This window comes from Coenobita brevimanus, chromosome 84, assembly GCF_032717465.1.
Source record: "Coenobita brevimanus isolate Jiangsu-jjx chromosome 84, ASM3271746v2, whole genome shotgun sequence".
In the NCBI taxonomy this organism is placed as follows: Eukaryota; Metazoa; Arthropoda; class Malacostraca; order Decapoda; family Coenobitidae; genus Coenobita; species Coenobita brevimanus.
This window is the reverse complement of record NC_137037.1, coordinates 48461995-48487925: the sequence shown is the minus strand read 5'-3', so window position 1 is coordinate 48487925 and position 25931 is coordinate 48461995. Positions and strand designations below refer to the sequence as shown.

General features: G+C 41.1%; 1 protein-coding gene across 1 annotated transcript in view; it reads left to right on the top strand.

Moving 5' to 3' along the window:
• The first annotated feature begins 8290 nt into the window (after positions 1 to 8290).
• LOC145410170 (coiled-coil domain-containing protein 186-like) overlaps positions 8291 to 25931 on the top strand; it is a 31623-nt gene continuing 13982 nt past the window's right edge. Inside the window, exons 1-9 of the mRNA XM_080280368.1 lie at positions 8291 to 9507; positions 10370 to 10460; positions 11302 to 11484; positions 12111 to 12248; positions 13387 to 13506; positions 16036 to 16171; positions 17082 to 17236; positions 23033 to 23175; positions 24349 to 24529. Of these exons, the coding sequence (XP_080136494.1) occupies positions 8291 to 9507; positions 10370 to 10460; positions 11302 to 11484; positions 12111 to 12248; positions 13387 to 13506; positions 16036 to 16171; positions 17082 to 17236; positions 23033 to 23175; positions 24349 to 24529 (2364 nt within the window). The remainder of the gene's footprint in view (positions 9508 to 10369; positions 10461 to 11301; positions 11485 to 12110; positions 12249 to 13386; positions 13507 to 16035; positions 16172 to 17081; positions 17237 to 23032; positions 23176 to 24348; positions 24530 to 25931) is intronic.

Here is a 25931-nt window from a genome sequence, read left to right as displayed (position 1 = left end):
CCTTTCCTCTCTTCCATCCTCTTCTGTCTTTCGTTCCTTCATTTTTTCCTTGTCCTTCTGCCTACGAGTGACTTTACACCCCTCCTCTGCCTTTCTCTCCTTCATTCTTTCCTTTTCCTTCTGCCTGTGAGTGACTCTACACTGAGTGACAAGCCAAATGGTTTCCTGTACACCAGGATTTACTATGCTGGGTGGTAACCATATAGCCATATTTTGGCACCTGATGGTTTAGTGGTTAATTATTGCACTCCAGTCGGATTGAGCTAGTGAAGGTTTATATCCAAGGGGTGGTTGGGGTTGATTGCTCATGTAATGCCACTCAGGGATGAGTGAGGCTGGTCATTCTCATCTTAAATGTCGAGACCAACTGCCTAGCCCTGGGCTCCTATGCTCCTTATGGGGCAACACAGGATTGGATGATGGATGGATGGTTACACTGGTACCATACTCTAGCTAGCTATTAGCCATTTAAGATGTTTGTTCGTCAGTACAACTCTTCACCAGTATATTCAATACAGTACTTGGAGGTTAAAGATAATTTGTTATAGAGCCTAGTTAATCAGCTCAGAGTTGAGAAGGCTGGGTATGAAATAGAACTATGTTTCAGCTTTTAATTGAGTAATGCCAATTTCAGAAAAGGTATATGACATAAGTATTGTCTTGAACAACGCTTTATTCCATACTGGATATGGTGTGATGATTAAAACTGAGCCTGTCATCACTACACTCTGTATCTGTTCACTTTATTGTTACAGATGGGAAAAAAATACCAGAGGTGCTTTGGAAGTATATTGTAAATTACTGTAAGTATAAATACAAAATTTGGGCCTTTTTGTTATGGTATGATAGTGTGTGAGACAAAGATGAGAGGGAGGGTAATGAATGAGTGGGAAGGGGTGATACACAGCATAAGATCATGTTTAAGCATGCTTGAGTGGAGTAAAAGGGAGTTTCTTAGTTGAACAGTGAATGGTCAAAAGGAATGAATAATTGAAAACGTAGGAACTACGAGAGTTTATATGTAAGGTGATATTTAATGGAGCTAAAAGCGGGACATTGTCACGTGTATGTATATACTGTATACACTCAAACCTCGATTTAAGGGACTAAATGGGGAATCAACTTGCCCCTTACATGAAAATGTCCATTGTTTTACCACATATAAGGACAATCTTATTATGAAATGCAATGATTGTTTCACTTTTCTATCATTATGAATATTTTTTTACGGGCACTGTATAAAGAAATATAGTAATGTGTATAGCCTAGACATTACATATCACTTTTGAATGGTCTTGTCCGTTTGTCAGGTAGAATATGGAGTCCCTTAAATCCGAAATCCCTTAAATGGAGGTCCCTTAAATCGAGGTTTGAGTTATATATATATATATATATATATATATATATATATATATATATATATATATATCCATCCATTCATCCATTATCCAGTCCTATGTTGCCCCATGAGCAGCATAGGAACCTGGGAATAGGCAATTTGGTCCTGACATTTAAGATGAGAGTGACCAGCCTCACTCATCCCTGAGTGACATTACGTGAGCAGTAAATTCTAACCACCCCTTTGATATAAACCTACACATGCTCATGGTCAGTCTGATTGGAGCACCTTAATTACCCACTAAATCACCAGGTGCCATAATTTAGATAGATGGTTACCACCTAGTACAGTATATTGTTTCCTGGTGTACTGGAAACCATTTGGCTTGTTACTTGGTGTAGAGTCACCAAATAGGCAGAAGGAAAAGGAAAGAATGAAGGATATATATATATATATATATATATATATATATATATATATATATATATATACACTGACATGCAAGTAACAGCAACTGTTGCAGCACTGAACCTCACCCTGAGGCTGCTAATCAAATACTAATGTCTCAAACAAACTCCGAACATACCGAACGGTATAGTGAATGGGCAGATCAAAGTTAGTGAGTGAGTGAGTACAGTATTACAGGTTTTATATTAACAATTTGATACTTCATTTGGTTTGGATTATTCATAAATTCATAAAAGAAGGTCATGTCATATCTAACGTAATAATAATTTTCTAAAGGCGGGACACTTAAGATAATATGCTCAAAATGTGGGACATTTTAGTCAATTTAAAAAGTGGGACAGACTTAAAAAATACGGGACTGTCCGACCTAAAAGTGGGACTCAGGTCACCTTATTTATATGTCAAGCTTTTTGAAGTGAGGTGATAGTGACAGTGATCATTTACACCTTTTAATGACAGATGTGGAAGAAAAGAGCTGGTATTAGGATCAACTGGATAGTGACATAATGCTTGCCAAAATTTGTCCTGTATAGTTTTATTGAGAGACTGAAACCAGAGGAGCTGAGAAGAAAAGCAGTGGCAGATGGACATAAACAGAAGGTAATAGTATTAGGGTCAATGAATTCAAAGTAAAAGGATTTTGTAATGGTGGATTTGAAGATGGCTGTGGTTGTCCCTTCGGATGAGAGTAAAGTTGACTGAAGTGAGTGCAAAAATTTTCAAAGAATAAGTTTGTTGAGTCTTGTAGGAAATGTATATGGAAAATTTATAATATGGAAGGTAGAATGTCTGATGAATGGTGAGCAGGATGGTAATGGGAATGATAAGGTTTAGTAGAATCGTATGTATGAAGTAAGACCAGGTAGAAGAAAGCATGTGAAAAGGACTAATTTATTTATGGATCTGGAAAGGAAGGTTTTAAATATGTGCTTGTTGGAGATATGTAAGAAGGCATGGATGAGTGAAACTGTGCCAGCAGAGTGGGAAAAGACTGTGATTGTACCCCCGTGCAAAAATAATTTTGAGCGAAGTGGGTGCAAGAATTATTGTGGCATAAGTTTATTGAGTGTTGTAGGAAAGGTATATGGATGAATTATTACAGAGAAAGTAAGAGAGATATCAAGTCCTAGTAAGTGATGTGCAGGTTGGCCTTAGGAGTGGCAGGGCATGTATGGATCAAATATTTGCAGTGAGACAGGTAGTGAAGAAGGCTTGTGAGATGGACTATAAGGTGTTTATGGCATTTATGGATCTGGAAAAAGCACACGGCAAAGTAGATAGAGAAGGATTGTGGAAGGTTTTGTGCATGTACTGTGTGGTGTAAATGGTAAGCTACTAGGTGCCGTCAAGAGTTTTTATGTTGGTAGTGAGGTATGTGTAACGGTAAATGGGCATCTAAGTGAATGGTTCATGATCATTGTGGTTGTGTGACGAGGTTGTGTAAAGTCCTCATGGTTGTTCAATACATTTATGGATGGGGTTACAAGAGAAGTAAAAACACAAATAATGGAGAAAGGGATGAGTGGTAATGGATGGAGTATCTCATATTTGTTGTATGCTGATGATACAGTGCTACTTGCATATACCAGACAAGAACTTGGTAGACTAGTGCAGTTTTATTGGTGTCTGGGAGCATCGTGCCTTGAGAGTAAATGTAGAAAAGAGTGAAGTGATGGTTATCGAGAGAGAGAAGATGACTCCCAGTGTGATGTTACAGTAAATGGAGGGAGACTGGAATTGGTGAGAGTGTTCAAATACCAGAGTACAGTTACAGAAAGGAGAGGAAAATGTGCAAAAGAAGTGGAAAGTAGAGTGATACAAGGAAGGAAAGTAACTGGTGCTATGAAGTCCATGATAAGAGACAGAGGCTTGAGTGTTGCAGCTGCGCAAGGCTTACACAAAGGAATGTTAGTGTCAACTTTAACATATGGATGTGAGACTATGGTGTGGCATGAAAATGAAAAGTCAAGAGTGAAAGCAGTGGAGATGGAACTGCTGAGGAATGTATTTGGAGTACAGGGTGGATAAGATACAAAATAATGTGCTTCATGAAAGGAGCAGAGTGGGGAAGTCTGTGGACACCAAAATCGAAGAGAGTGTACTGAGATGGTATGGTCATGTGGAAAGACCGGATAACAATACAGTGGTGAAAAAGGTATATCTGAGTGAATTTGAAGGAGAGAGGAGGCAAGGTAGGCCAAGGAGAAGGTGGAGGGATATGGCGTATATGAGTGTGTGAGAAAGGGAGGTATGGAAGTCCGTGAGGCTAGGGGACTGACAAGATATCGAGCTGGCTGGATGAATGTTGTGAGAAGTGCATGATCAGGGATTTGGCTCCCCTTTTTAACGTGACAGCATTTAGATTGACTGTATTGGATACGTTTATGTGAAGCTACAGAATGTGGTGAAAGTTTCTGGTGTATCAGATAGATCCAGGATTCCGGGGACTTGAATGATGAGTGAATGGAAGCGTGGCCCATTGAACTGGGTAAACTTAGGTTGTCTGGACATTGCTACTCCTCACCCTGACCTAAGGTGGGAAAGGAGGTCTGGATGATAATGATGGTGATTTAAATATGTATGATGTAAATGGAACTTGTTGAACATTGTAGTTTTTGTGATGATAATGAAGTATAAGTAGATGGCTGTATAAGTGAATGGTTGAGTATTATTATTGGATGGAGATAAGGGTTTGTGTCGTACCCATGGTTGTTTATTATAGATGGAGTAATGAGGGAGGTAGAACTAGAGTTGTAGAAAGGGACTGATGCTCATGGTGAATGATGAAGTTTGGGGTATTTCATAGCTGATGTGTGGGGGGCGCGGTAGCACAGTGGTAGCGCGCTGGACTTGTGATCGGGGGATTGCAAGTTCGAGCCTCGCCCGGGCTGCCGTGCCGGGAGGGGTAGCTCCCTCCTGTAACCCTAGCGGGGCTACATAGTCCAATACAGGGCTTAGCTCGGGGGAACTCCATTTCCCATTTTTCATAGCTGATGTGTACAGACGGTGAGTTGAATAGTGATCTGCAAACTGGTTCAAAGTTTTGTGACTGTGTATGAGTTATACGGTGTGGCAGTAAATACAGATAGGAGTAAACTGATGGTTGTTGAGTGAGGTGACTAAGTGTAATGTGCTGGTGAGCAGTAATAAAAGAGAGACAGGAACAGTATATGTATTAAGGAGAAAAGAGTGGTTCGAGAAAGAAGTGTGGCCACTGCAATGAAGTCGATGCAAAACAGGACTGAGTATGAATACTGCAGGAAGATTAAGGAGTGTTAGTACTGTATTATTATTAATTTTATACTAATGTACAGTATATGGATGACGTGTGACAAGTGAAAAGAGGGCAATGGAAAGAAGAATTATGGAATATGACTGTGTAGAGTGGATAAGAAACAACAGCTCCTGAATTATGTAAAGTAAGGAAGTCTATATAATAAAAGAGGCATCAGTGTTCTTAGATGGTATGGTCATATAGAGAATGAATATAGATAGGAGGGAGAAAAAGTGTTTGAGTGAGTCTGAAGGGTAAATGAGTGTGTGAGAAAACAAGACATGAAAGCTGAGGAAGCTAAGGAAATAACATGGGAGTAAAATGGACTGATAATGTTGGTGTGGAAGAACATAGTGCTCAGAGTACTGACTAGATTCTGCAAGTACTGTAGAACATAGTGCTTAGAGTATTGACTGGATTCTTCAAGTACAACATATAGTGCTTAGAGCATTGACTTGATTCTCCGAGTAGAACATAGTGCTCAGGATATTGACTAGATTCTGCAAGTAGAACATAGCGCTCAGGGTACTGACTAGATTCTGCATGTAGAACATAGTGTTCAGAGAACTGTACTGACTAGATTCTGCAAGCAGAACTTAGTGTACAGAGTATTGACTAGATTCTCCAAGTACAACATATTACTCAGAGTATTGACTAGATTCTGCAAGTAGAACATATTGCTCAGAGTATTGACTACATTCTGAAAGTAGAACAGTGCTCAGAGTATCGACCAGATTCTCCAAGTATAACATAGCGCTCAGAGTATTAACTACATGCAAGTATGTATGGAAAGCATCTGAAGAAAAATACAAAAGTAAGTTGGAAATAAGAATGAAATACATCAAAATGGGTGAAGGCAAAGTTAAGGAAATCAGGAGTGTTGTTTAGAATGTCTCCAAAAACAACGGAGTGACGACTGAAGTAATTACAGTCGAATGACGTCATTAATAGTCTGTGTTATAAAATAGTTAACGCTGAAAACATTTTCTTTGAGCCAAAGTAAACAATGAAGACTTGGCAAATTTATTACAACCGGCTCACATAAAGTCAAAGTACAAGTTGATAAGCAACATAGCCTTTCCATACTTTAAATTGTTTGGATAAAAAAATTCAACATTGCATTAAAACTCTTTAATCATGTGCAAAACTGTTGTAAAGTAAGCTCTTCAATGCTCTTTCTTTCAGAAGTAATAACAATGTTCACATATGTGAGCAGGAAATATCTCTTGGTAAACTGTCATTGGCCAAGAAAATAGCGAACTACCAGATGATTCCAGGTTACTTATATTTCTTCGCCAGATCGCGTGTATTGACTCCTGTGGCGAATATCTGAGTAGAGCTGTAATGGAGTTCCTTTACTATGGTACCAAGACATATCGTGCCATGTATAGTATGCTTTGCTAGTCCAGTGTCATGTGAGCAGAATACCAATGGTGTGGGTGTAATTTCCAACTATTAATTATCAGATGTTTTGCGTGACTGCTTGGAGAGGAGATATTCCATACTTGCTTCATTCTACGGCAAACCTGTCATAATTTGGTAAAGATAAAGACAGAACACCTTGGGATTTATTGTTGAAGATAATTGCATATTTAAGATTTACTTTTAGAAACTCGTATTCATTAACATTTCTGCATGCATATAGAGTGCTCTTTATTTGATGGAGGCAATTTTGCAATGGCATTTATAAATCACGATACTCTAGTTGGTGAATGATTCCCTATGTGACCCCAAGAATGCATATGTGACCTTCTAATGCTTTGTACTGTAAGGTGGTGGATGGGGCTGCATTTAAATTGAAAGAGAACCAAGGTTAATAAGATCAAAGAAAAATTGGTGTAAATATCAGTGCCACAGGAGTGACAGCGTGACTTTTTAAAAATGGGAAAATAAATAACATCAGAAATCCCCCAGTGGAAATCTTGTGGATTCAGGTTTCATTTTCATGTGTTAATTTCTCTGTAGGAAATTTTCATAAACATCAGGATAGCTAAGTTTGGTTTAGCTCCCAATTTCGGCCTGAATCCAAGTACTCAAATATACTAACTTCCTGTTGGTTAAAGTTTTCAAAATCCACCTGTGAAAGAGGGATTAGTGGAATTTCCTATTTTGGCAGTGCCTAGCTTGGAGTTTTTTCATCACCAACTGAAGTGGAGGTACAAGAGTGTTGACAAGGACTGACAGTGAATTTTTATTGATCTTCGTAACAGTGTAGTTAATGAAACCAGCGATCAGGGACACTACACTTGCTTCATTATGTAGTTGGGCCTTTGAAACTTTTTGTCTTGTATGTGTACATATCTGTGCTTATCCCCCAGTTCAGTGTTGCAGCCTCTCACAGGGTAATTAAATTCTGAAGGTTTCCAAACATCAGAAGACAGCCATGCTGTAGCACAAAACAATTGCCGTATCAAGAAAAGTTTGTTAGAGTTATGTAGAAAACAGTCAGGAAGAAAAACCCAGTTATCTAAACATATCTGATAACCAGAGCAGCTATCCCAGCCTTAAAGCCAGAAACTGTATTAGGAGTGTTTTCATAACATACTGCAGTATGTTTAGCTTCTAGTTCCTGTACCGATGTTATTTACCATACATTATTGGTCCCCACTGGTGTTTTATTAGACTTGATAGATTTTTTTTTTTTTTTCTCGTTACTTGATTCAAATTTTCCACTTTTTCATTTATCACCAGATCTCATGAAAGGGTTTCATCCTGATACAGTTCACTATGGCAAAAGCAGCATCAGTTTCAAAGAAAACCAGCTAACATGTCCACTGCCTGGAACTGCTCAGTATAGTTTTGTCCCTACTAGCCAAACCTAACCTAACCAAGCATAACAGTCTAACCTAACCTAATTGGAATGATGTGGGGATAGATGGGTTTGAGAGACCTGTTACCTTTTTTTATAATTTGGGCTGCTAAGTGAGGAACCAGGATAAAGCCCAGGATAATTTTAGATTCTTTTTCATAGTTTACACTCCCCCCCCCCAAGGTAACCATTTACAGTACCGTACTGTTCTTTAAATGAACACTTATAAAGCTGTCATAAGAGTGGTATGCTGTATTTATATATTAAACAGTAATTTCATGTATTATAGCTATTAGTACTAAAGTAATGTTTGACTTGTTTCAGGAAAGGATGAGAGTCATGAAAGTTAATAGATTGTTTTGAGTGTGGTTGTGGAGAGGATGAATCAAGTGACATCAAGATGGATGAAGGGGATCCTTGTCCACAGAGGGGGGCAGCCATGGCAGTTGGTGTTGCAGATGAGAGCATTGCCGCCCAGCTGACTGATGCTGACACAGCAGACCCTGATCACTGCTCCATATCACCCCATCACACACCCAAGAGAATGATGGATGGTGATGCTGGCCTGTGTGTAACCAAGGAGAGAAACATGTGTACCATACAAGAACTAAGTGATAGTTCTGATGCTGAGAATATTTTAAATAAGGGAAATGAGGTGTCAGAACTGAATCCACAAACCACTGAAAGCAATGCTGAAACATCTAAGTCCATATTTCATGTAATGCATAACAGTGTGGAAAACTCACAAGATGATTTATGTACATCAAGCCTGGAAGCACACTCTGGTGAACTCAGGGACTCAAATAGAGGAAGCAGTTATAATTTAGGTGATATATCAGGCATTGATAATGAAAACCCTCCAAGATTATCAGAGAGTAGTATTTTACTAGATGAAAGCTTGGTGGAATATTCACGTGAAACAAATGCTAATGTTAGTGAACTTAAGCATCATGAAAACAAAATACGGCATTTGGAAGAGGAGACTCAAAGAACAAATATGAATACAGATGAGTGTGAGCATTCCTTATTTTCAGACATGATGAAAAATGATAATGATCTGGAAAAGAGTCAGGAATGCACATCAGGATATAATTTGAGACTTGATGATAATGTCAGTGATGATGCAGAAGTGAAAATTTCAGAGAATGGTTTGTCAGAATATGGAGTACAGAGTGACATTAAGGCCAATCTTGATCTAAGCAGAGGGAATAGTGAGGATAGGGACAGCAGCGATGTTACAGAGAGTGTCGGCTTTCAAAGCAGAACAGATAGCCAGGACAGTGGTGGTGGTTCAGGAGTTACAAGTGGTCCAGTGTCCACCAGTGATTCAGGAGGTACCAGTGGCTTAGACAGAGTTGGCAGCTTAGACAGTGGTGATAGTTCTGAGAGTGGTGGCACATATTTAGGTGAGGAAGGATACAAGATGCGTAAGAGCTCAGGGATGCTGCTGAGTGAGATAGATACACTGATGTGTGCAGGGACTAACCTCCAGAGTCCAGAAAATACTGACTTTGAGGTGTCCACTCTTGATTTCTCTTCCACACCAAAACACAACTTGATGAAGATGTTGTCAGGCCTCTTGGATGAGTGTGATGCCTTGAAAAAAGAAAAAGCAAGGTGGGTAGCTACCTTTTTCTCATCACTCCACTCCTCCTCAGTGTGCACCTCTTCACATACTTCATCATTCATGTTGTCTCCTGTTTGTGTCAGTTTTTGCCTGTAACTTTCACCAGTTTCATTCAAATCCAAGTTCTCTGACCTTATTCTTTCTTCCAGTAATGGCATCTTCCTTCTTGCATACTTCCATTGATCTTAATTCTGATCTCTTTTAGTAGTGCAAAGTGATCTGAACCTGTTAAGGTAATGACCATGTACTGTAACTGAAATTGCATAGGTACCTTAACCTGTTATTCTCCAATCCCTATAATCTCATACCGATGACCTTCCTTATTTTATTTACTGGGTACATATAGTAGCCACAGGTGCTTATTTGTTACTTTGTTGCTCCAACTTTTCCTTCATGTGAAGCCTGCTGTTGTTGCTGTAGCCCTGGGTTACTCTCAGTGTGAACCCAGTGGATTGAAGGAAGCTGATTGGTTCCTCTGGCCACTCCTGAAGATATTTTGCCTAGGTTAGGCCTCAGTTGAGGGTTTGTTTGTTTTGTGAAAATGAGGTGCAGAAACTGAGTAAGCCCTGATGTTGTGTGAAGAAGTGTATTACACCGAGGGCATAGTTGTTTGTGTTGGTACTGAAGCAAGGAATGGAGATGGCCACATTATATATAGTTTGGTAAGTTGTGCTTAGTCTGGTGCTTCTGAAAAACTAGGCACAGTCCAAAGGTGGTCCTAGAGATCCCTCAGTGAGGCTGTTACTGATGTATTTTTGCATAGACATAGTTGTACAGTATATAATAAATGCTACCGTAAGTATTTTCTGTATGGTGTTAGCCAGTGTAGTGATACTGAAATTATATTTGCAGATTGGAAGGAGAGGTAGCCCGACTGGAAGCAGACACGTCATCACAGGTGTACAGTGCACAGATACAGGCTTTGGAGAAGTCACTTGCACAGGTAACAAAAGCATGTTGGTCTTTTGTGTCTTGAATATAATTTTTTAATCACAGGTAGTGTATCTGTTCCGTGATATTTTAATATGCCATAGGTGTCCTAAAGTAGCTGTAATTGATGATATAAAAGTTAATATTGTACAGGGCATCTCTTATGGAAGCAGCTGCTTTGAATTGCTGGTAAGGTTAATACAGGTACAGGTATACCCCAGTTTAACGATCCAGTTAGTTAGGTAAAAACCCCTTGTTAGGTGAGGTATCATATATCGGGGTAGATTTAACACATAGAGTAATGGGATACGTTTTTCAGCCTGGGGTTTCCCCCTCTAACCAAGTCCAAAACCCACCCAGATGAGCCCAAAAACAAGTTTAAAGCCAATCTGAATGGCCTAACAGCTGTAAAAGAAGCTAACCTAAGCATAACACCTGTAAATAACACACTAAAACCTACAAATAAAATCAGAAAATTGTCAAATAAGTCTGGAAAAAATCAGTCTTGGGAAACTGTATATACCCCAGAATGACAATGTTCACCCCACCTGTGGCTAAAACACATTAATCTAAATCTAAAAACAGTTTTTAAATCAGCCTAAACATCCAATTTTAGTCTAAAATATCATCAAAATCAGTAAAAAAGTCAAAACCCATCATTAAACTGGGGTTTGGTCATCGTTAGGCGGTTATGGTGGTATTTCTACCCCTATCGTTAATCCAGGGTATCGCATCTAGGGGTATCGTATATCAAGGTATACCTGTAATAGGCAATGTGGTTTGTGTGTGTACTGCTATATGCTATTTTGTCTTTTTTTTCCTTGCCTTGAATTTGTGTGTGGGGAGGGGTGTAGGCTGAGGCAGACGCTTGCAGCGGGAAGGAAGCACTTTGTAAGGCAGAGCAAAAACATGTAGCCGAGATGGTGCGGGTGCGTGAGGACCTGACGGGGCGAGTGGAGCGGCTTACAAATCAGTACCTGGCTGCCAACAAAGACAAGGAGGCCATGGTCATCAAATATGCCACTGCAGAGCGAGAGGTTAGTCACAGCTTGACAAGAGGGATGGGGCACTAGCAATATGTTTCACTTTGTGAGTTATATACCTGTAATTCCTTCATTGTTAGGTTGGGAAGAATAGTGTGCTGAAGCAATGAATTATATACCTCAGGTGTTCATATGAGCCATGATTGGGAGTACCAGTAAGTTTGTTTCTTGGTTCAAATGGTCTATATTTGTGACCTTTGTACGTCAGTATATAGCAGAAGTGCAGATTAGCAGCTACCAGGTAAGAGACTTACTGGGAATCTCATGTGTTGATGTAATGCATAAGGGTAGATAAAGGTAATTTGGAGAGGGATGAAAATTATGTGAAGAGAACAAGGACTGTAAATGCAGAATGCAGATCACCAGGACATGCTGCAGAATAAGCTCAGGGTTAGGGAATAAGCTGAGGTACTGCCAGAGATCGTGCAACTTGTCAGGTGATGTAAGGCTGGCATTCTAATATGTATAAGGCCTTTCATAAAGAATGAGATAGGATAATATTTAGATTGTGTAGATTCTAATGATTTATTACCAGTATATAACCCACTCAGGGAAAGCATGTCTACTGATGGAGGAGGCAGAAGTCATGAATTAATTTCTCATTTCCTGTGTGCATATAGGTGATTCAGGTGAAAAAGCAGAAGGAGGGTGTTGAGAAAAAGGTGCGGGATCTTGAGAGAGAAAAGGAACAGCTGATTAGTAAGAACAAGATGCTGATATCGGAGCGGGCACGGATTTGCCAAACTCTCGACACCAAGGTACAGTTGGCATCACTGTGGCTTTTGTTCACATATGAAAATCCAGGAGAGAAATAATTGACTGTTGCCTTTTCACACTAACTTGAACTTTAATTTCTGTCTCCGTATTGATTGTAGAGTTGTAACAAGGGAGTAACACTAGATTATGATACTAATGTACTCACAAAGAAATGGTATGGAAAGAATGTAGAGCTGTAACAGTGTATGTTCCTGCCACTGAGCTGTGTGTAATGAGCTGTAAGAGGATGAAAATATGGGCAAAGTTAAGGCAAAAAAATTATAGGTCACAGAGGATAAATGTTTGTACTTAAAGGGAGAAAAATATTTTTTAAATCCCAGGGAGAGAGCATTTTTTTTTTTTTTTTTTTACAGTAATCAGTAATGTTTTTTAACAGTTGATGTTATTCAGTGATAAAATGTAGATATACTGAATTTGAAAACTGAGTTCCTGGGGTCTGTTAGTGTTCAGTGTTAGGGATAGCCTTACTCTACTGACTACAGGTACCATACTGAGTTTGCCTGATAAAATGAATAATTGTTGTACATTGCTCATTCTTTCTTAACTACCAACATTATGATTTTCATATTAGCCAATGCATTCAGATGAGAGAGAGGGAGAGAGAGAGAGAGAGACCGACCCCTAGTACAACAGTGTGCCAAAAGAATAAACTGAATTCTCATTTATTTCCAACAAATATTACTAGCATGGTAGATTTGTTCATGATAATTTTCAGAAGCTGATACCAGCATTACTTTTCAGTAATTGATATTTTTACTGAAAGTTTGATTCTGTAGACGTTCTCAATACAACCAGTAACATTTATCCATAAAGGGCTGTGTGTGTGTGTGTGTGTGTGTGTGTGTGTGTGGATAAATGTACTCCTTGGATGTCTTCTTCATGTTATATTATTCATGTTATCTCTCTAGTGATTTAATTCAACTTGGAATTGACTTCTTGAAACTGAGGGGTTACTTATAGCCTCAGTAAACCCTTTCATTGTGAGAGTTCTTTCCCAACCTGAGTACTGTAATATCAGGTAGTAACAAGAATAATTAAAAAGGCCATCACTTGGACCCAGTGGTATGCAGGTTTAATTACTGTATCCTTGTCTAATGATGCTTATATGTTTATTTATAGATCCAGCGCAACAATTGGTATCAGCGAGAGGTTGAACGTCTAAAAGAGGAAGTGAATAGTAGGGAGGTGAAAATCAAATGGGCCCAGACCAAACTAAAGACCGAGATGGATGCTCATCAGGTAAATATCATACACCTTGACAGTGTAAAATGGCTCTTTCCCTTACATTTTTATGTATGATGCAGTTTTGTTGCTGATATCACAAAACCCACAGGATGGAAAACATTATTAATGAATGAATGAAGTTTTACTACATTTCAGTTGGGTCTCTTCAGAGCTAGTTGTACTGTCTGGTTTAATTTTATAATTGAAATATCCCTCCTTTTTGAAATAGTAAACAGGTAAATGATAGTCATGATGATGATGATTTCGTGTGTGTGTGTGTGTGTGTGTGTGTGTGTGTGTATTTACCCAGTTGTGATTTATGGGAAAGGAGCTATGCTTGTACTGTCCCGTCTCCATAACTACTAATGTCCAACTTAGTTTTGAAATCTTGAATATCCTTGGCATTTATCACCTCTTTATCCAGGTCATTCCATGCTTCAGTAGAGCTGTAAGGGAAGCTGTATTTCTTGATGTCTCTCTTGCATGTGGTCTTATTCAACTTTTTTCCATGACCCCTTGTTTCTTTTTCGTCCCACAAAAACAGGTCCTCCCTATCAAGCATCTCCATTCCGTTGGATATTCTGAACACATTAATCAGATCTCCCCTTATCCTTCGTATTTCTAAGGTTGGGAGATTTAGTCTCAACAGTCTTTCCTCGTATGGTAATTCTCTCAAGCCAGGTACCATCTTCGTTGCTGCTCTTTGTATCCTTTCAGTCCTTCTTGTATCCTTTTTTTGTGGTGACCATACCATTGCTGCATATTCTAGCCTTGGACGAATGGTTGATGCAATCAGCTTTTTCATCATCTCTTCGTCCAGATAAATAAACACATCTCTTAAGTTTCTCCAAAGGTTACATGTATCTCAGGTGATCTTGATTATCTTGGAAAAATCATATTACATCTCTTGTAAAATCTGCTTCCAAGAGATTGGGTGTGCTAAGCCGACTCCGCTCTTTCCTTACCCCTGCACAATTGTTGACTCTATACAGGGGTTTTATCCGCCCCTGTGTGGAGTACAACTCTCATGTGTGGGGAGGCTTCCCACATACAGCTCTTCTCAATAGGGTGGAGTCAAAGGCTTTTCGTCTCATTAACTCTCCTCCTCTTACTGACTCCCTTCAACCTCTGTCTCTTCGCCGCTCTGTTGCATCTTTATCTCTTTTCTATTGCTACTTTAATGGTCACTGCTCCTCTGAACTGTCTGCTTGCATTCCTCCACCTCTACGACGGGCGCGTAGCACCTGTCTGGCAGCAAACTCTCATCCCTTTTCTGTCCAACTCTCTAATGCAAGAGTTAACCGTTACTCCCAGTCTTTCATTTATGCAACAGGTCAGCTCTGGAACTGTCTCCCTCTGTCTGTATTTCCTGCTGCCTATGATCTCCAGTCTTTCAAACGCAGTGTGTCCAGGCATCTCAAAATGATCGGATCTTGAATTTGGCTCTCTATTGTATTTTGTTTTTCTCTTGGAGGGAACTGTTACTGCGGGCTCATGGCCTTTGGTTCCTTCTTCCTCGCATTAAAAAAAAAAAAAAAAAAAAAGTGATTTTCTGGTGAATGATGTCCGAAAACAGTACCCCTAAGCCTTTCTCTTCTTTAGTTTTACTAATCCATTCATTCCCCATTCTATATTTTCCAGTTTGTCTCTGTACTCTTACCAAATTTCATTATTTTACTATTCTTTGCATGAAACTGCATTTTCCACAATTGACTCCAGTCAAATATCTTATCAAGGTCCATTTGCAGGTGTTGACAGTCTTGCTCTTTCTTTCAGCTTCATTACTAACTTAGAGTCATCTCCAAGTAAACTTATATAACTGTCTCTTCCTTCCACCACATCATTTACACAAACCAGGAACATGATTGGTACCAAAACTGACCCTTAAGGTACACCACTAAATGCTTTACACCACTCCGACTGCTGGTCCTTTACGACTGTTCTCATCTCCCTATCCTCCAAACACTCTTTTATCCACTTAAATAAAGCTCCTTTTAGACTTTGTACGTGTTCAAGTTTTCGCAACAATCTTGTGTGTGGTACCTTGTCAAACGCTTTCTTTAGGTCCAAAAAGACGCAGTCAATCCATCCGTCCCTCTCTTATGTACCGTCTATCACTCTTGAGTAAAAGTTTAGTAGGTTTGTAGCATATGACCTTCCTTTTTTTAAACCAAGTTGACGATCTATTATTGAATTAGTTGTTCATAGTCTTTCACTATGATATCACAGCTTTATGAGTGTGTGTGTGTGTGTGTGTGTGTGTGTGTGTGTGTGTGTGTGTGCGTGTAATCCACAATCATATTCTGGGTGACATAGGAGGCTTCATAGCACCTCTTAATGGTTTTTTTCCCTGTTGCATCTTACCATTCTTTTGTATGTTATTTGCTTTGATATTGACATAGTTAACATCAGTAACATAAAAAAAGGATATTGAGGTGTAATGTACAAATTAAATCGCTAAGGAAGAGGTGTTATGGCATCTCCAAATCAACTTACAGCATGACCCCGAGATTCTTTCTATGGACTGAGGTATATGTGTTACAGGAGTGCCAGATTAAGTTGGACAGGGCACTGACCAGTATCTCACGGCACGAGGCTGAACTGAAAGAAGTGAGAGAGAAAGCCGAAGGTTTAATTAAGGCAACGCTAGATGACCAGAACTCTCGTGCTAATGTACTAGGTGAGTTGCTTTGCTGCATTTGGTAACATTAGGTAGACAGATATAGTTCATTCATATTAACTTGACCCAGATTTTCATCCTTTTGTGGCTTATTTCATGTAGCTTGGTGGCAGAATGTGACAGTACTGTAGATCTACATTCAGCCTCTCCATGGCACTTCTTCATGTTCTGATGTTCATCTTTTGTTACACCTAAGCGTTCAAAATGGAGAGGTGAAGGCTTTATGCAATGTTAAAGTGAAGAGACTGTAACTGGTGGTTTGGATCCATTGATCTTGAGAGGTAATACCATGAGAATCGTTGTTGCTGATGCTCTACTCTGGTCTGTCTGGCCAAACAGACCAATCACCCACAAGCAAGTAGCCACCTTTGTATGGCAGACAGCACTTCACCAGGGTCAGAACAGGGTCCTTCCACATGGCAAGTTGCAAAGAAAGGCATAGCCCCCAAGAGGATGAGCTGTGTATAGAAGATATTTGTGAGTACTGTAGTAGTCTGAGCCCTGACATTGACTGCCTGGGAAATATAGTTGAGTTCCCTATCTGTAAGTGTTGTACAAGGCCAGCTACTGGGCCTTGGCCACACTTCACTTCCATGGTAGTACCTCCAGGATGAAGGTAATCACCAAATGTGATTACAGGCTTGATATCTACAGTCAGTTTGTTTTCACATGATAGAGGTGAATTCTCAAGGCCTTATATTTTACTAATTTCACTCTACTTATATTGGTAATTTTAATTTTCCAGCTTTAAGGCTTTCCTTTTCCTGCTTCTGGATCCTTACATCTCTCTCTCTCTCTCTCTCTCTCTCTCTCTCTCTCTCTCTCTCATTTTTATTTTATTTTTTGAATAGGTTCTGTGAAAGTGATGATGATTATGATGATGATGATGATGGTGATTTGCATTCCACAGACATGCGGCTGAAAGAGGAGAAGGCACGTGTGATTCTTGAGCGTCAGGTGAATGAGGATAGAGGTTCAGCATTCAGCAGAGTTAATGCGGAACTGGAGGCACTCAAGGCCAAGCATTCAACAGTGGAGGAGGAGGCAGCCACACTTAGGTCCAAGGTAAGTAAATGGGATGAGGAAAAGGAACTGCAGTACACTTTCAATTATCCATCTTCACAATATCAACTGCTGCTGGCTCGGCTCTGTTAAAGCAGTATCTGGCAAAATTATGCAACATCTGGAGCCAAAACAGAACATTACCGTCAGTTCTGTGCAATATCCAGCGTAAAGGCATATCAACCAGCTCGTTCAGTAGCCAACCAGCGCCTGGGAAAACCCTAAAACGTTCCAGCCAGTGAAAATGCCCACAACCCGCCAGTCAGTCGGAATCAGTTGAGGGAACGATGCACCGAACATACTGCTGTGTACTTATTCTTGCCTGTGGATCTCGTAAAGACGTGTCAATGCACACCGATCTTCTGACCACACAGTCGCAACCCAGTGCTGTGACTGACTGTGACGTCCAATGCTTGTTGTTGTTGCAAAACTTATGGACTGCCTTTGCATCCTAGTACTCTGTTGTGATCCTGAAATTATGACTGCATGCAGAGCAAACCCCCAGTTCAGAACAGTACTGCATTGTATACAACTCTAACCTCCATGGATGCCAACACTGTAGAGTACATACAGCAGTACACTGTTCTGTATTACTGTACTGTAGTGTATCATTACTGTTTTGTATTTTGTACATGGTTTTCATCTTTTACTCATGGGAAAGTTTTTAGGATGGAGGGTCAAGACAGTAACACAGTATCCAGCTCAACACTGAATGTTGAGGATAGAGCTTGTCTGAATTGCAACAGATAATTGAGAGTCTACTGTACCAGTACCTTCATTGTTTTTACCTTCTGTGATGTGGTAGTAATAATAATAATAATGACAATAATATGAGGGAGGAGGCCATAGCACCAGCTGATCAGGATGGTACTCCCAAGGGAAATGGGAATGGTGGTGATAGGGAGAGCTGGAGCTCCTGTTTCACTAGCTGCCGTACCTAACCATCCCCCTTTGCTGACCTTTCCAGTGTGACACTAACATGGAGAATAGACCAGCAAACTCTCCCAAACACTTCCTTTAACAGTCTCATACATTACACCACATGCGCTTTGCATATCACACAACGTACCCCACTATGTCTTAGGGGTTGAAGCCAGCAAGGGCATGCAGCCAGAAAACTTTGCCCCCACTGCCTAATGGCAGACATTTTAACCCCTATCCACCGGCTAACGTGTATGCGCGACAGGATTCAGGGCGCGGAAAACCAGTGGAGAGCGAACTCTCTCGCCCTCCAACCCCTATTCGCCCTCTGAGGTCAGAGAGGGCTCTCCGACTTCTCCAGGAGGAAGGGACAGTCTACGAGAGTGATGATTTCGGCGATGAGGAGGCGCAAGATGACCCAGGACATCGGGAAGGTGACTGCGAACCTGGCAGTCATCTGCGGAAAAAAACGCAGCTGAGCCGTTTCCCCCACACTCTCGCCGCCTGCTTGCCGACGTATCTTCCTCCAGCGCTCTCCCACACCTCAGCCTACCACTTCATGGGCAGAATCTCCACAACCAGGCCCTTCGGGAGTGGTATGAGTACTGAGCAGGTGTGTGGGGAAGTGTAAATAGTGTACAGCAGTGCAGAAGTTTGTGTATTTTCATAAATGAGTGAAATGAGTGATATTATAAGTGAATTATAGAAAGTGCTAAGATATAAGTCTTTTATAAGTTCTGCAAGTGCATATAAGTGATTTATAGTTAGTGCAATACAGGAGTTGATACTGTTTATTGGATATTGGTTAGAAAATTATTGGATATACCTTGAGTTTGCCTACCTGTTACCAGAAAGAAAACCAATTGTGAGCGGGCCACAATGAACAATACCTGCTTCGCTATACCTAAATTATTTCACTCAATACTCAGGGGGATTGTGCCAAATATGAGCATCATTGTATCTGTGATGTGAAGTACAAATAATGTTTGTTGTGTAAAGCATTTATATGTTTTTCACTATATCTCTGATTAGTACAAAGCAGTCTGATTTACAGTACAAATAATTACCTCATACTATACAATCATGCGTGAAAGAGCAACAGCACTTACCTGTCAAAGTGCAATTACCCGTAATCGTGATATAAAGTGCAGTTCTAAGTGTCTTAGTAAAGGAGAAATATGATTATTTACGGAAGAAGTGAGTACAGAAAAACGATGAGATATTTCCTTTCCCACACACCTACAAAACATAGTGGCATGGTGGTGTGGGCGGTAAATCCTTGGGTGAGCCACATGAACTGGGTGATGACTCATTTTCACTGTGGTGAGTAAGGAGGAGTAGAAAAAATGAGTGGAATATTCCGCATTCCAAGGATGCATGGGCAGTGTTACAATCACCACTCCAGTCAGTGCTGCCAACGCTAGCTGGCTAGGCCAAGGCCATTGCCAGTGGCGCACGCTCGGAGCCACGCGCCAAAACGTGAAAAACCACTCATCTTCAACTCATCCTTACTCATCAACAGGACCACCTAGAGACCTCGGGATACCTTCACTGGAAAGAGGTAGAGTTGAGTCTTATGAACTTTCACTGAATTCTCTAGCTATTATAGTTTGTCAGATATGAGGGTTTGAAGTAAGGGTATTTTTTCCAAAATCTTGGAAATTGCCCGTAGGGTGGAGTGTGCAGCGGCCGGGAATCCCCCGGCGGCTAAGGGTTAAGGGGAGGCATGATGAGTGCTCTGCCAGCATAGATCATGGGGCTGGGGTGAGATGGGGCTCAAACCTGTGCTGGAGGGTATTGTGCATTGCAATTCCCAGGCTGCCATTTCCGCCCAATAGAGAAGGATCCGAACCTCGGGGTAGCACCCGAGGAGATTGCCCTATCAATGGGTGTAGTATAATGGCGAGGCAATTACAGTGCCAAGGTGCTCTTGGAGGGTGTCCCAGTAGCTGTCCTGGCAGGGTGCCCCGAGGCCAGTACCACAGCCACTGGTCAAGGCTGGTGGGCTAGGGGTCGCAGATTCATTGCCTAGACCTGGAACTGTGCAGCGAGTGGGACCTGTGGCATGTCTCTCCGCATTTATTATTTTACTGATCATGACCAAGTTAAAGAATGAAATTCAAAGCAAGCCTGAGGACACTAAACCACCCAGAGGTATTAAAGTGGTGTCGTGGAATGTGGGAAGTTTGAGGGGTAGAACGGGGGAATTGGTTGAGGCACTGAGATGGAGGTGAGTGGATGTGGGATGTGTGCAGGAAGGCCAGTATAGGGGGGGATCAGCCAGAAAGATTGCTGGGAGGGATTGTTATTATAAGTTGTTTTGGCAGGGTAGGACAGATTGATATTGGGGTGTGGGTGTGTTGGTTGAGAAGAAATGGGTGGAAAGTCATGAATGTTATGAGGGTAAGTGATAGGATAATAGTACTGTAGTGAAAGTTTTGTTTGGTGAGGTAATGTTTGCAATTGGGATATGCTCCACAGGGAGCATGGATGAGTCAGAGAAGGATAGATTTTGGGAAGACCTAATACATGTAGTAAGTGGTATGGGGGATGATGAGATTGTTATTTTGGGAGGGGACTTAAATAGTCATGCACAGTAGGGGAAGCAGCTCAAGGATGTGAAGGAATACATGGGGGATGTGCATATGGTTCGAGAAATGAAGAAAGGGAAAGGATACTCAAGTTTGAAGATTGATGAAGAGAGTGCATGTGAGTGAGGTGAAGAGAGGGAGACAGAGGGGTAGGTCGAGGATGAGGTGGAGGGATGGGGTGGAGAGGTATGTGAGAGAGGGGGATGTGAGTTGGGAGCAGGGCAGTGAAATGGCGGGGGACAGGATGACGTGGAGATGATTTGTTTGTGGCCACCCCGAACGGGATTGAGGCGTCTGGCAATAGATAGATAGATAGATAGATGTTGTCCCAGATGATTGGCTTAAGAATGTAATTGTAAATGTGTACAATGGGAAGGGTGATGCCCTGGAAAGAGGAAGTTATAGAGCCATAAAGATTTTAGACCAGATAATGAAGGTAATGAAGAGAGTTCTAGAAGGTATGATTAGAGAAAGAGTGAACAGTGATGAGATGCAGGTTGGGTTTATGCCAGGCAGAGGATCACTGATGCCATATACCTTGTTCAACAACGTGGCCCATTGGATTGGGCACTCTTACGCTGTCTGGATGTTGCTGCTCCTCGCCCTGCCCTAGGGTGGAAAATGAGGTCAAGATGATGATGGTGATGATGATGACGACAGCTTCAGGAAAAATGTATAGGAAAGGAAAGGGATCAATACTTTGTTTTTGTTGACTTGGAGAAGGCCTTTGACGAACTTCCTAGGGAGGTGGTGAAGTGGGCAATGAGAAAGCTTAGGATCGAGGAGTGGCTGGGTAGGGTGGTTTTGGCTACATGTGTGGGTGTTCGCACCCAGGTAAGAGGGAATGGAAATGTGAGTGATGAGTTTTCTGTGAATAATAGTGAGCATCAGGAGTCAGTACTTGCAGCCCTCTCACATGACTTTGGAAATGGAATCCTGTGGGAGATGCTGTATGTTGATGATCTGGTGTTGATTGCAGAAAATGAAAGGGAGGGAGAGGGAAGATTTAGGAAGTGGAGAGATGGTATGGGACAAGGGCTTGAGAATATATGCAGATAAAACAAAGGTGATGGTGTATTGGGCTGGTGGCAGTACTGTCAAAGAAGAGGGTGAGTGGCCATGTTGCCATAAGTGCATGGGAAGTAATTCCTTCTTGTGCAGTGTTTGTGAAATGCGGGTGCACAAGAGATGTGGTATTAGAGGTAGACTGCGAGATAATGCTGATTTCATGTGTGCAGTGTGTCGGGGAGAGCATGTGGAGATATCAGGTGTGAAAGGATTGATCTTGCTTTTGAGTCTCAAGTGTGTAGAAGAGTTTTGTTATTTGGGAGACATATTAAGTGCTGGAGGTGGGGTTGGACCTAGCTGTGTGGCTAGAATGAGGAATGGTAGGAAAAAGCTCAGCAAGCTGTTGCCTTTCCTGGCACTGAGAGGGCTCTTCCCCCATGCCAAGGGATCTTTGTATGTGGCATGTGATAGGAGTGTAATGCTGTATGGCAGTGAGACCTGGGAAGTAACAGAAGAGGATACTCACAGGTCCAAACATACAGAAATGACGGTGATTAGGTGGATGTGCTGTGCTTCCTTGGGTGTGAGGCCTGGGGAGGCTAGGTTTACAATGGAAGAGTTAAGAGATAGGATGGGACTGTAGTGTATTGGTGTTGTGATGAGGAGGAGTAGATTGAGGTGGTTTAGGCATCTGGAGAGGATAGGGGATGATAATTGGGTGCAGAAAGTGAGAAGTGTTAATGTTATGAGTAGGGTTGCGAGAGGTAGACAGAAAAAGACCTGAGATGAAGTCATTGAGTGTGACCTCAGGGATAAGGGACTGAATAGGGAGGCTGCTAGAGATCGAGCAGCACTGAGAGCCACCATTAGGTGACCAAGGCTGACACATACAAGCATGTTGGAGCCTTTAAAATCGAAACAATGGAAGGGATTAAAATAATGCAGTCTGTTAACTTGCTCATTAGCTATCAAATGAACAGGCTTTGGTAGCATTAATTAAAAAAATATATATATATATATTTACCAAAACCTGAACCTGGTGGACTTCAGGCTTATGTGGATCTGCTGCAGCTCAGCATCCTCTTTTGGGGGGACAGGAAGCAGTTGAAGAACATATGTATAACTACCCAGTATAACCTGGTTATACTGGTGCCATCCCATGAATGCATCCTTCTTCAGCACTGCAGGGAAGGTTAAATTTGTGCTGTACTTCATTTATCTCTTCACAATAAGAGGACATTTTCATACTGAAGGAATTAAGTCTGTATTAACATACCAGGTTGCATCATTGGAGTGCGAGCATGAGGAGTCTGAGAAACTTTTTGTCAGTCTGCGTGCAGAAGTGACCAGTGCACGACAGGAAGCCTCTCAACTCTCACTGCAGCTTGCCAATTCTTCACACCTGCAGCAGCAGCTCAACAGGTGACATCCATTCTTTCTTTTCCATGCCATTTCTCTTGACATATCATGAATACATCTTCATAATAAACAGCCTTTGTTATTGTTTTTTTATTATTATTGTTCTTTAAAAGTTCTCAGTAAACTAAAGAGTCTGGTAAAGTTCCATTGCTGCCTGTAATGTTGAATTGCCACTTCCCCTTAGTTTCCTGAAGCAAGAGGAAAAAAATTGTGATATTTTGGAACACAACCAGTGCTTATAATGACAGCTGCCAGTACTATACTGTATATATAGTGTTTTTTCATTATGTTTCTTGTATGTACTGTTAACAGTGTCATCTTCTTTTCATGTCATTGTGGTGTTAATGACATTTGCTCTCATTCAGCCAGTTGTGATGACATGGCAACATTACATAAAAAAAAAAAAAAAAAAAAAAAAAAAATAAAAATAAAAAAAAAACTTTCTCCTTCATAAAGACAAAGAATTCATAGAAACTTTGGGAGAAATGGAGAGCACCTGTGTGATGAACACATCATTAGTTCTGCACTGAGATGAGACTTTGTATTTGCCTGTATTCAGAAAAGCTTTTTAGATGCAGGAGAATATCAAAGAAGAGCTCTGTCCATCTTTTTCTCACGAACAGTTTTTTAATGCTCGCTTCACTTCTGTAGACCAATGATTTGAGTGAATCCACATCCCATAGCACGTTATTCCATGTTACACTCTACCACACCACACTGCACCACCTTCTCACACCACATCACAAAAAACCACTCTCCCACACCACACCACACCACACCACACCAAAGGCATAAACTGAGGGGCCTGAAGTTCCTGCATCTAGTATTTTTGTACTTGTTCACATGATAGAGGTTTTCTATATCAAGCGGTCTCAGGATGGCATCACTGTTCAGTACAGTAATGAGTTATTCTGAAGACCAGCATTCTTGTGTTCACAGACTCTTTACAGGTGAACTTACTACACACATCTTTCAACCGTTCCTGTGACCAACCAGAGCACTGCTGATAGCAGTCCTTTTGAGTTAAGGGAATCTCATTCAGTACTTTGTATTGGCAGTAATAGGGGTATTTTTATGGCATGTTGGTGGGCTTATGGTACAGTACCGGTACTGAAATTAATATCACAGTAAGCCTAACAACATCACTGGTCTAATAGTAATGATGTGTTGTGGCAGGGAGCGTGAGGCAAGTGCAGCGGCTGCATGTGAATTGGAGCAGTTACAGGCAGCCCAGGCAGAGTTGGAGGCTGAATTAGATGCATGCCGCACCAAAGAGGCTGAATTGTTGACCTTCACACAAAAGCTCTCAGACAAAAATGTTGATATACAGAGTCAGTTCTCAGCTCTTCAGTCCAAGGTACAGCACTCAGTCTCAGGTTCTTTGATACATATTGTCACTAAAAAGCCAAAAATTGAGAACCTGAGTGTTGTCTGGAAAGCAAGGGGAACTTATTTTTATGTACAGTAATTTTAAAGGTAAAGAATATATCAGAATGAAATTTCTTATTAATAAAGCTTGTCCCCAAGTAATGGTGAGTTGTGTGTTTAAAGTTGATTCACTATTAAAGTACTGTACTTATATTAATTCTAAGTACAATAGACCCTTTCTATAACGGACTAATCGGGGGGGGGGGAGTTAGATTCGTTAAAGCCAAAATATCGTTAAATACTCAGATGGGAATTAAGAAGTACAATATCATATTCTAATACTAAAAATGAAAACTACGCACCATCCATCCATCCATCCATCCATCATCCAATCCTACGTTGCCCCATGAGGAGCGTAGGAGCCCGGGGCTAGGCAGTTGGTCCTGACATTTAAGATGAGAGTGACCAGCCTCACTCATCCCTGAGTGGCATTATGTGAGCAATAAACCCCAACCACCTCTTGGATGTAAACCTTCACCAGCTCAATCCGATTGGAGCACAATAATTACCCACTAAACCACCAGACGCCAAAATTTGGTTATATGGTTACCACCCAGCATAGTAAATGGTTTCCTGGTGTACAGGAAACCATTTGGCTTGTCACTCAGTGTAGAGTCACCCACGGGCAGAAGGAAGAGGAAAGAATGAAGGAATGAAAGACAGAAGAGGGAGTGTAAGTCACCCGCAGGCAGAAAGACGAGGAAAGAATGAAGGAAAGAAAGACAAGAAAATGGAAGGAAAGAAGGATGGAGATGACAGGGCAGACACCCGAGAGTAACACTACATTGAGTGAGTGGATGGTGAGTGCCCCCACCTACCACAAAAATATAACCAAATTATGGCGCCTGGTGGTTTAGTAGGTAATTATTACGCTCCAATCGGATTGAGCCGGTGAAGGTTTATATCTAAGGGATGGTTGTGGTTGATTGCTCATGTAATGCCACTCAGGGATGAGTGAGGCTGGTCACTCTCATCTTGAATGTCAGGACCAACTACCTAGCCCCAGGCTCCTACGCTCCTCATGGGGCAATGTAGGATTGGATGATGGATGGATGAAAACTATGCACATTTTACACTAACTTAGCCCCATGATTTTTATCCTTTTACACCTTATTTCACACCCTTTACACATCCTTGTCGTAGCACTTCATGTACTAGTACAGTACAGTATTAGAGCTCAGCAGTCACACTGGGGAGAAGACAATTCCGGGCTAAGTTGAGGTAAAAAGGATAGGAAATACATGAATTGCGCCCAGTTGCACCCCATTTAATGACCACTGTTCCATACAGCTGACAAAAGTTAGGTGGGCGTCGTGGCATTTGTTAAACCT